This window comes from Ctenocephalides felis, unplaced genomic scaffold, assembly GCF_003426905.1.
Source record: "Ctenocephalides felis isolate EL2017-DRISC unplaced genomic scaffold, ASM342690v1 CF-g0.4_SCAFFOLD_03570, whole genome shotgun sequence".
NCBI lineage: Eukaryota > Metazoa > Arthropoda > Insecta > Siphonaptera > Pulicidae > Ctenocephalides > Ctenocephalides felis.
In genome coordinates, this window is record NW_020539724.1 from 24,333,053 (window position 1) to 24,346,307 (window position 13,255).

At 27.6% G+C, this 13,255-nt stretch overlaps 1 protein-coding gene across 1 annotated transcript in view; it reads left to right on the forward strand.

Annotated features, from left to right (window-relative positions):
- The first annotated feature begins 2,682 nt into the window (after positions 1 to 2,682).
- LOC113383633 overlaps positions 2,683 to 13,255 on the forward strand; it is a 16,752-nt gene continuing 6,179 nt past the window's right edge. Inside the window, exon 1 of the mRNA XM_026621884.1 lies at positions 2,683 to 2,715. Coding sequence (XP_026477669.1) covers positions 2,683 to 2,715 — 33 coding nt within the window. The remainder of the gene's footprint in view (positions 2,716 to 13,255) is intronic.

A 13,255-nucleotide genomic window follows, 5' to 3' on the forward strand; every position in this document is an offset into this window, starting at 1 on the left:
GTGTAAACTTCTTTCATATAGAAATTTAGCACATGAATAATAATTTATAATATTTTCATTAACAATTATCAAATGAAAATATGAATTTGAAACTTTCAAAGTTTATAAATATATACATGTACATAGCACAAAATAGTAGATATAAATAATTTAATTCTATTTACATATTTTATCAGTGTTATAATTTCTTGTTGAAAAATTATTAAATAAAATTACACAAAAATATTATGTAAATGTAACTTAAAATAGATATACTCACACTTCAAAATATCCAGATTTACTTTTTTTAACACATTGGTTCATTTTCAGAATCCATAATATTCATTGGTGATAACCATTTAACTCAACTTTTATTATAATTTCCTCGATATGTGTATAACATTTCTACCTGAAAAGACACATTCTTTATTCAAGTATCACTAAAACATAATGTGATAATTCAAAATAACGTAACGTAATTAAACATTTTAGAGTTTTAAAACGTCACATAACTAAGTAATTGAATAAACAATTTATATTCATTCATTTTCTTCATATGAGAATAAAAAAGAAAGTACTAAGCACAATAATAAATATAAAATATCTACGATGTAAATAAAATGAAATAAGGAAATAGTAAAATCTGTGCTTTTTGATGATAACTATTTAACACAACCATTTAAATGCAATAATAGAAATAATGCATCTACAACAACAACAACAAATAATTCTTCAATATAGAAGAAGTAGTAGTAAACAGTAGGCCCATGAAAATATCAATTACAGAGGAAACGTGTAATTCTTGAAATATATTTATATGAATTTTCTGGATAATAGCAAAATACTGTTTATAGTAAAGTGTATGTGTGATATTTTTACCTATAACCAAAAGTGATTTTGGCAGCAAAGCAATATTTTGTTCAGCAAGAGCCTCAATGCAAATAAATCATAGTTTTAAACCAAATCATTACATAAATTATTAGAAATTGAATTAAAAATTCATAGGATTTGAAAATTGGGACTACTCAAGCAAATCTAATGTGGCATTGATACAGCGGACACAATCTACGTAGAATGGACAAAATCTACTTAGGATGGTGATAGGTGCACCCTGGTATGTGCGCAACAAAACTCTGCATTAGATAGGGTGTTATATATTAAAAACTTTATAAAAGCAAGCTCTACTAATAATCATCACAAATTAGAAAGTCACCCAAATTAACTGATTGCTCTGCTGCTCCATACATAATAAAGACGACTGAAAAAATTATGGCAAATTAACTAGATCCAGTACAACTCTATCTAGTAGAAAATACCTACTGAGGTAACTACTTTTGATAATTATATTTAATTAATGTCAATCAAAATAACTTATTGAATGTACCTAATGTTCTGATTGTCATTAATAAAAGAAATAATAAGAAAAAACAATATCATAAGATTTAAGTCATAGTTTTAAACCAAATTATTGGACATTTACATAAATTAATAGAAATCGAATCACAATACCATAAGATTAAGAAATTGGGGCTGCTCTAGCAAATCTAATGTGGCACTGTTTCAGCAAACAATAAAAAACTACTTAGCGGACAAATCAAAACTACTCAAGATGTAGGTGCACCCTGGTACGTGAGCAATAAAACTTTGCATGGTGATCTGAAGTAGGTTTATATTGAAGACTTTTTGAAAATAAGATAACCAACAACAACCAACAAAAACAATAACCATCATCACAAATTAAAAAGTCATCCTAGTTCACTGATTGCTCTGGTAAACCATACATAATAAAGACGACTGAAAAAATTATGGCCAATTAACTATAGATCCAGTGAAAAGCTAGTAAATACCTACTAGGGTAACTACCATCGATATATTTAATTATTGTCAATCAAAATAACTCATAGAATGTACCTAATGTTCTAATTGTTATTTATAAAAAAAATAATAAAAAAAACAATCTCATAAGAATTACTTTCAATTTCTATTAATCGCTATGATTGTAAAACAAACTCGACGCCATTACAGTTGGTTACAATAATAAATGTTTTGAGACATTTCAAAAGAAAATAATTTTTCTATAACTGACAAAAGTGTATAGGAATATTAAAATTAATATAAATGTGATATTGGCCTTTGTAACTAAAGAAATTCTCATATTTATGTACAAAGTAAATACTTTAAAGATGAGATATAAGGCATGCCTGCGCTTTGCAACCATTTTACAACAATTACTATTACACACATTAATAGGAACTTCAACAATGCAGAATATATTGACTGACTATATTGCTATATCTTTCAAATTCGTAAGAAAGGCAATAAAAAATAATGACTGTACTTACGGATTATTTTGTGCACAGATATAACAATTTCTGAACATTTTCTACACCAAACTAATGAAATTTATTTATGACGCAACAATAAATTCATTTCATAACGAAATCGTCAACTGTTACTACGCAAATGTCAGACAAAAAGTACGCTGTGAAGTTGCAATGACAGAAGCAGTGTCATTGTCATTGAACAGATGGCGACACTGGTAAATGTCAAAATGACAGTTGTCTGCGTGACATTCCTAACAAGTTTTTTTAATACTCGGCTTTCTCCATTAATTTGTGATGTATCTAGTTTAAATGTTTTATATCAAATATAGTGTTTTATAAAACTGCTACAGATCTGCTAAAACTTTATTACAAAGCCGAAATGCTCAGTGTCAATGAGCAAGATGATAAAAAGGTTAGTGCATTGTTACAAATTTTATAGGTTATGTTTTGTTTATTGTTAGAATCTTGTTGGATTGCTATTTATTTTTTTACGATTACAAAACTACGCTAATTCTATATGATACGTTATGTATTCAAAATTCACTGGATTTTCTAAACCACTGCTATTTATTTTTATTATGTGGATTATTTTTGTGACGTCGGCAAAAAATATACCAATCCGTTTTCCTTTTGTTTTCATAGTTGTTTTGAATTGTGATATGTAATTTTTTTTATTATTTATTAGATAATATTAATATAACAAATTTTTAATGCATTTATAGAAACTTTACGGATGTCTTCTATTTGCTTTAATCAATTTATATTATTCTATTAATTAATTACAACATAATTATTGGAACTTGTATTGAATTGTTAAGATTTCTATTCTATTCATAAGTCGTACATGGAATCTTAGACAATTATTTACAGATTATTGACAATGCTGTTTGTATTGACATTGGTTTGATTAGGAATGTCTATTCATTAATACATTTATACTTAACGATTCAAATAAACCTGCAAGGCCACATTTTTAGAGGTCGTTTGTGCATTCATCCGAGATAACTGTATTTGTCTTATATTACTTATTCTTTTGATATTATATAACACATATTCTTTTCATAAAAATATAAATTTTACTGAAGTTTATATATTATTGACTTGTTTTTTTAGTCTCTCAAAGTCAGTATTCATTACATAAATTCACTAATTAGAAAAAAAACTAAATATAACGTATAAAAACCAAACAACGATTTTTATCTACTAATTGCTGCATTTGTAAAAAAATACCTATGTTCGGTTTTGTTCCAATTGTTTCTGGAATGTAGCAAAAGAATCAAACTTACATAGTGAAATGAATTTACTGATCTACAATATAATTAGAAATGATTGGGTATATAAAGAATAGTATTCGCTAAATACATATTATTAATACGTATAAAGCAAAATATCCATGATCAAATATGAGATGATGTTCAAGATGAATAATTGATTAAAAGTTTGATAAGGCAATGAACATTCGACATATTTTCATAATTTACATCTATAATCTCAAGTGTAATCTCTAGATATCATTACTGTCCTATATCAAGCTGACCAAGGTGGGTATGGAACCTGGAACCACCTCATTTTAACCACAGAGTAGCAATGGCTCTTTGTACTAAATAACGTAATAGTCTATTCATTTAAGCTCAAATTAGGTAAGAATCTCGGAATTCGAGATACCCAGCTTTAAGTCTGTTAATACTTGTATATTGACACTCTAAAGTTGTTTTAAAACCTACATATGGTAGGGTGTTAATACCATATGTAGGTTTTGAGACAACTTTTAGGGTGTCAATATACAAGTATTTACAGGCTTACAGCTGGGTAGCTCGAATTCCGAGTCGAACTTACTTCAATGACTGAACTATAATAAATAGTTGTTTTAAAAGTGCATGTTATTGTTGATATTATTTTTTTTTTTCTTGAATATGGAACATTTGTTTAATTGTAAACTTTAAATAGCTATTACGGTTTGTGACTACATGCCTTTAAACGTTATCAATAATGTTTATTTGATATTGTTTTTTGTTTGAGATTCAAATAGAAATATATGCCCCAATTTTTTTCGTTTATTCATATATTTGCGCTGTTTCAGCATTTTTGAGAAATTATGAATGACCATGAACACACGATTAATGCAATGGTATTATTATATAGCATATATTTGATCATATTTTTTTTAAGTTTTAAATGTTTTTTCAAAAAAGATGTCAATTTTATCAAATATGACAAGATTATAGAAAGCTATAAGGAATTTGATGTAATGCACGCATTATGGCGAAGTTAATGAATGAACAGCAATTTGATAGCAATGACCTTAAAAAATGAAAAGAATTCTTCTTATCAATTATATATCGATGTTATTAAAATTAAAGTGTCGAAGGTTACTTGAATAAAGTTCAGGGAAAAATAGTTTTTGTGTAAAGTAATACATTCATCTTTATTTTTATGTATTATATGCGAAACTGTAAATCTTTTCAGATTATTAAGACATTGAAAACTTACACATAATCGTTTTACATGCATGTACATAAAAACTTTCTAATTACTAAACTTTGTATGTATTTTAATTTTTTTGTGGAAAGAAATAATTACTCAAGCATATAAGTAATGTATATCAATACAACCTACATATAAATATTTTTGGTATCGAAACAGTGTTAGTGAACTGAAGGGGTTTGAGATATCTTAATTGCAATTAACAATTACATCTTTTCAGATCTTATAGTCGAAAAGAATATGAAGATAAAAAGTTCAGATATAGATAAAGCATTTAGCATACTGAGGATTAAAATATATTTAATAGGACATTTGAATAAAATTTCACTAGATTGTTGAAACAAATAATTTGTTTCTTTAATCAGTTTCAGTCACAAAGGGTATGGGTGTTTCCATGCAGAATAGGCCCCACCCTTAAATGATTTTGATGCCATTTTATAGGAATTTTTGAGAAAATCCGTTATATCAAATTTCAAATCCGTAGCTCATCATTTGGCCGTGATATCATTGAAAATACATGAAAGTGACCCCTTCATTCAAAGTCGTTTCTTGTCGTAACTGTAAAAGATATCGACAAACAAATAACGGGATTTTATTTGCATCTGAATGTACTATATTATTAATAACAAATATTGTCTAATAATTATTTTGTAGTGCATGAAAAAGTGAAAATAATTTTTTGTTTTAAATTTTCCGGTAGTGCAGTTGTTTGGATTAATTTTTAATTAACATCATTAGAGAGGCTATTCAATTTTTTTTACTGCCCAAAATTTTGTTTTATTTCATGTGGTAGAACACATTCAAAAGTAGAAAAAACCTGAGCAAGTACACGTTCGCGCTCATATAAGACCCGTGTAAGTCGTCTCTCATTTGCAACGACTAGCAAGAATGATAGGAATACCAGAATGATATGAAATTTTCTGTGTGAATTCTTAATTATATGTTCATTGAGAAAATAAAATAAAAAAATCGATTTGTTGAAAATTTTAACTCTATATAACCCCTTAAACTTATTGGCAAATGGATAATTAAATATTTATTTGAATTCTTTGGAATATATATGGCAATGTATATTAATACAATGTATTTTAATTAATTAATTTTATACATGCAATAATTGATTAAGGCAATGTTGATTAGTTTAATTATTTATATAATTAATTAATATGTAATTGATTAAGTTTTAATTATTTGTTTTCAATGAGTAATCAAATATGATAGAAATAACTTAAAAATACATGTTGTTATTTTTGCAAAATATCTCAAAATGTTTTAAAAGTTCAAGATCAGTAATTTTCCAGTGATATTCATAAACCGTAAGAGTTATTCAGTTTAATAATAAATGTAATACTGATATATTTTATATCGGTTTTGATTCTCTTATCGTTCTGAAATGAGAACATTATAAAAATGACCCTGTTTTATCAGAAGGTCGCATTGTTTCTAAACGTTGACAACCCGATAAGCATTTGATGATAGAATTATTATTATATATTATATACTCAAGTGTTATAATTATCCAGCTTTGTAATTACAAGGTCCCGGATTTAAATCCTCGTTCTGGATTCGAACCTAAATGCATACATACATACTACATAAATTCATATTTCCATATTTTCTAAGGTTTTGCTAAAATGTTCAGAAATCTTTGAAACGATTTGAAAGATAGATAAAGATGTTTATCTTCGATTTTTGCGATTACTATTATAACTTACCATACAGGTTAAGTAACTTATCCTACAAGTTCAAAATCATAAACCAAATCGGCCGAACCGTTTCTTTGCAACTAAATGTAGAAATTATTTTTTTATTTAATTTTTATTTTTAGATTATAAAATTTTATTAATGTTTGAAAAAAATGAGCTGCGCGCTGAAGATAAACGTGTACATTATCAAATTGAAAATTGCATTGATAAGTTTTTAATAAAAACCGTAAACTTTACTTCAAGGATAAACCGTTGAGGATTTCATTATCACAATTTGAAGATGTAGACAAATTTCAATTCTTCACATAACAAAAGTCATGATGATTATTTGTACATATTGTGAAGTTTGGACAAATTGCTTTAAGACAAAATGCGCCACATACCTAGGTTACATAAAAATTAACAGCAAGCAATGATTAAAATGGGTGCTCTATTTATTACCCCTGATCCGAATAAAATGAGTTTAAATGATGATCAGTTGTTTGAATTAATCACCTAGAATTTTCTACATGGAGTACATCATATGATGTGAGTCATATCTTGTCAATTTGGCCAAAGGATCATTGAACGCATAATTGGTCGAATAAAACTACGATCTTCTGACATTAGAGTCGTAATTATTCTTAAAATATTGTATTCTGTGAAATTTTGTTTTGTTTTCAAGCTTGATAGAATACCTGAACATAAATAAGTCTTTCTTAACAAAAATACTTCTAGAAAAACGTTCATAACATGTTAATTACAAATAGGTACATATTTTTGTCTTATATTTACTTCCTTAGATAAATTGGATGTAAATATATGTGTGAGAGCATTCTTATGTTTGGATTCAATTTTTAATCCACGATAGCGGGAGCATGGATAAACCGATTTGAATGATTGAAAAAACATTCGATTTGTATTGACGGGCTGATTAGTTTTGGCAAAGGCTTGTCGAGCCGTTCCGAAGATATGGAGCAATATTGTCTGCACGGAAATCACAATGCTTTTGTCAATATTTAATATGGAAAGTTCTTCATAACATAGCCTTGCCATAATATTGTCTGTTGTGCGGGAGAATTGGTCGATTGTAATAATTATTTTAAAATATTTAAAAAACTATATATAGGTACCTATACCATATCCATACATTATGCTACTGAATCATACTGAATACTGTCAAAATGTCATGTATTTGCTGTGCATTCAAGCGTTTTACACATAAACTGCAATGTGTCACTCGTATGTTTGAAGCTGGGTTAGAAAGACCCTGTTATCTAAGATCGTTTTTTTTCACTTTTGTGCGGTTTCTAGGTTAGGTTTTCTATCTGAAAACCTGAACTGCACAGCAACCGCATGACATTTATCAATATTTAGTATGGAAAGTTCTTCATAACATACTCTTGCCATAACATTGGTTTGTTGTGCGGGAGAATCGTTTCATTTTAATAATTATTTTAAAATATATAAATCAACTATATATAAGTACCTATGGCACAAATTTTCGCTACAGGACAACTTTGTTATACTAGAAAATGACGATTTTATTTTAATTTATACATGTTTATATGGAATTTTCAGTACGCAATTCACTCATACTTTATTGTATTATTCTTCACAAATCACAAAGTGTATTATTTTCTATGAAATGCTCTAATCGCTCTTATTGGACATGCATCAAATGAAATATATCGTATGACCATTGATCCATTTAACACATATAGTTTCTGTGTACTATGTTATGTCTACTAAACATATATATGTACATCATATGGCATTGTACGTTTGATGCATATCAGAGCTAAGCATGCATAAATAATTCAAAAATAAAGGCAGTCACGCGACATATAATGACATTTATATTTAATACATTTGTCTACAGTTGTGCCAAGATAGTATTAAAAGAGTATTACATGGCGTTGATGTATAGCGAACATACATATTTGATAAAGCATCGAATAAAATGAGAATCGGTCACAAATTTATTGATATATAAGTTACCTTATGCACATTGTTTTATTATAATATATACTAACTAGGTGTGAGTAGCATTTTTCATTGAACAACTTGCAAAAACTACCCGTGTAAATAATCGACTTAATCGATAAGAATGAGGATTTAGCACCTTTGAAATTTTGGTATGGTACGTATATTCCAAACTTTAATGAATTTATAATAAACCTCTTCTCATATGTATAACTTTAAAATTTTTGTTAAGATTATGAAGTTACAAAATTTCATTAAAAAATTCAAATCGTTATATTATTATCAGTTTTTTAATAAAGTACATTATTACATTACAAAGAAACGTTTACAATACAATTTTTAGCTAACTTAAATCATGATTGTTATTAAACAAGAGAGCTAGATAGTATTTTATTCGATTGATTACTTTTTCATACATTGATATATAACATGGACTAATAAATAAAAAAAACTAAAACAAACATATGTTTACATTTATTGAGCTTTATTTATATTCCTAATATAATCATTATTCATTATTTTTATTAATTAGCTGTGCTCGATCACGTGTTGCTGTGTTATACCTATAAATAAAAATCCAAACGAAAATGCGAATCTTTTACATCTTTCGCGCACGTATTTTTCGTGATTATTTGTTCAGCTGTATTAGATGCATCATCGAGCGAAATATCCCATTCAGCATCCCAAAATATAATGCACGCTTATGACCTTATCTGTATGACTTTTAGTAAATATATTGTGAAAACCAAACAACATATATCGCAGCACATAACAAATATCAAACAACCGACTATTGAAATATGTTTAGTACATCTTCCAGTTATCGTATAAATATACAATTTCTAAATATTTTATCTGGTTTCTTTTGCCCCATAGAGGTCAAACACACCAAATTCTTTTTTTTTAGTTATAAGGGGTTTTCTGAAATAAGAGCTACATTATTTACCCAATGCCAAATACAAATTTTATAGGTACGTTTTAGGGAGGATCGATCGTGATTATTATTTAATTTCATCTTTTAAGTGAATTATTTTGTCAAATCCTTTTCATATATGCATCATTCAATCTGCCTCTACCACATCTCAGCTACTTTTTGGCAATAATAATGTAGAAATTTCATTTTTCTTATATTAATCATGAATTTATTATACATATTATAATATTATCTAGGCTCATAAGTAAATTGAAATTTTTGGCAGATGACAGTTTTCATTTGCTTTCAATGCCAAACAATGTCTCAAATTCTTTCAATATGAGACAATGACATGTAGTTTTGAACAATTTTCCATTTATTTCTATATTATGTATTTATAATCACATACATCCTAAGAAAATTTCCTTAACAAACTTCAGAAGGATTTATCAAAATCCGAATAATCGTTTAGGAGGAGTATATTTACATACATCATTACAGAAGAATTTTATATATGATATATAAAATTCAGAAGATAGTTAGGGGTAATAAACCCATGATAAAAATAAAAATGTATTTTTGAGAAAGTTTAACCTTTTTCATTAATTTGAAAAATCTGAATCGAAGTTCAGTGAAAAATGTCTAAGAAGACAATTATTGATCAGTTGCCGATCAGGTTAAAATTGATTAATGAAATTGGGGAGTGTGGTAGGAAGGTGTAAATTGAGGGTTGCTGTTTCTTAAACTTGATGAAATTATTTTTTTTATGTAAAATTGAACTTTTCATCAGCTTGAAAAATCTCTATCGAAATTCAATCAAAAACGTTTATTGACAGAAATCGAGATGAAATATGGTTATAATAATTCTTAGGAAATAGCGGTTTGTGGTAAAAGGGTGAAAAGTGAAGGTTCTATGTATTTTTCAGTTAAAAAATTAAAAGAAAATCGTTCAAAAATGCGGAAACCTCTCCGGTGATATACCTAACACTTTCCCAAATTTTCACGACGATTGGATGTATGGTTTATGAATGCATATAGGAAATACACAGTTAGGCAGGCAGACATGCATTCATTTTATATAACAGACTTCATACGTTTTACAACTTTATGATATTAGCATACTTAAGATTTTATCGAATTATTATAATTATATATGTATTAAGAAATTAAAAGCACAATTCCTACCTTGTCATATAATTAGTCTTCGTAAAGTTGACAAATTTGTCGTATTTTCTATTTTTGCTTTCAGTTTGGTATACTTTACACACAAGCTTGAACAAATACTAATTATTACATTTATTACTCTTAAACAAGTCGTAATATTGTAATAATGAACATGCCATAAGCTATAATAAGGATATTATCTCTAAATCTAACGACTATTACGTCCAAACTACAGTATAGCTTATGGATATGATTTATTATACATTTGTACAAATATATTTGTGTTCATGTTCGTTTTAAACAAACTGAACACATAATTTTCTTGGTTAGTTGATTAATGCAGCAGCAATTCCAATGATTTGTTGTTTTTATTGCTTACTTTTATTGATTAATTTGCATGACTTGTAATGTTTAAATTATTAAAATTATGAAAATTATTCGATTAAAATTCATTCTGCACATATGCATATATTTAAATTATTGAATTATTATAAATGAATTGAATAGTAATATTTATTACTATTATTCAATAGCAATCAGTTATATAAGCTATTGTGATAATAAGGGGAAGTCCACAAGTGGCGAACACCTAAGGTTATTTATAAATAAATCAAAAAATGTTTTACGAAATGTTTATTAAAATTATGATTTATTTTAGATAACATAGTTAGAAATCAAACTAAATTAACAAAACCGCAATCTTTGTTGAAAAATAATTAATACTGTCCATCAAACTTTGCAATAAAAAACATGTTTTAAACAGTGGCACCTAGTACCGGACATTTCAAAGTAACCTGCATTGATCACCTATGTAGCCATTTCCACGCTCTGGAATGTTTGCACATGTGTCTTTGACGAATATTCTAAGATATTGCAAAAAAAAAGTCACTATTCACACCCTTTTGGCTGGGCCACACTGATGCTCTCGCTGGTGCATTCATAGCTTTTCACTCATACAGAATAAAATTAAATAATTGGAATAAATTACGTAAATCTCACAAGAAATATCAATATGTTAACTGTCCGGCACTAAGGGACGACGTTCATTTGATGGCACGTACTAAAATTTGTTAAATGATCTAATGATATTCTACCATTTCACGGATAATTATCAAGTACAACTTTTATTTTTGCATACCACTCAAATGTAAATGCATAAATATTAGAATTACTTCGATTAATATTTACTAAATATTATTTAGGTAACGCCGTGATTTTGCGCCTAAAACAAGAAAAGGTTGCTCTCGCTGTGGCATGTGCGTCGCAGGCGAGGCTGGCGCGTGATCCTGTGTGCCCCTGAAAAGATTTATACTCGTTCAAATAATACGTATTAAGTATTAAATAGAGTGTCCGGTGCTTGGTGCCGTCCGGCGTTACGGGACTTTCCCCTACCTCTTAATACCATTTTTTTTGGAAGACAAGCAAAGAGTTGGTCTAGTTAGAATTTCTGTACTACTGATGGTATAACGTATACTCTTCTCAGACATATTTGTAATTTGATGCTGCAAAGCTCTACTTTCACTTATAGTATATTAGAATAATATACTATAACTGAACACAATCGACGTGTATACGAATGATCTCATCAAAAGCGAATGACAAAATGTTAGGGCGTAACGCTATTTCCATTGCATTTGTACAGCTTTACTCCCTAAAGAAATTTTACTTTAAACAAATCTAAATTAATTACAGTCTCTATATTATAATGTACTTATTTTTTATTAGTTATTTACAGATGTATATAAGATGGCCACATCATTTTAATTTGATTATATTTCTTTATGCCTCAAATTACGATGTTTGGCTTTACTTTTAATTATAATATCACTTTTAAATGTTTTTCACATTTTTACAGGTTGCAAGACCGAAACTCAATAATATCACATCATATCACTAAACCTAATATCTCATATTGAGAGAAAATTAATATAATGCACATCATCAATAAACCAACACTTTTTTGTATATTTATCATTAGAAAGAAAAACTACCAATTTTTTTTCAGGCTGTTTTGATAAATTGGAATATAGCCACATCAAGTGTATCCAGCGAATTAGAACAAGAAAATTTTTGTTTTTATTTTATAATCTAACAATAAGTACATACTTTTCAAATTGAACTTTTATCGATATTTTTATGGTAAATTTTGCGTGTATGCTTGCCTACAAAATTGGATTAAAATTATAATCGTGCCTTTGAATACTGTGGAATATTCATTAACATTTACATATATGTCTTTTTTATGGTTAAATCTATCAACAGCATTCATATCATATTCGCAATATAAATGCATCGTAATTCTCCTTTTTTGTTAAAATATTTAATTTTCTATTGTAAAACGCGTTATGATATATATCATAATATATTAAACTATTTAGTTGTAGCCAGGAACTTCTAAAATTAAATTATCTATGTAGCGCGTAAACGAAAATCGTGATATGATTCAAACAAAAATGTACACATTGTTGTAGAAAATCAAAACTTCTTTATTTTCTTATGTAATTTTTACTCTTATTTTTACACATGTTAGCGACAAAGACGTAATTACAGAAAAGCTTAAATTGTTTCCAATTATCAATTTCTAATTCATACAAATTTTTGACAAAAGTTTTTACGATGATTGTTAGGGACTAGAAACTTTTGAATGAAGACCAGGATATTAATTTAACAATATGACTGTGTAAAATCAAATTATATAAAAAATTACCTTATTGATTTAT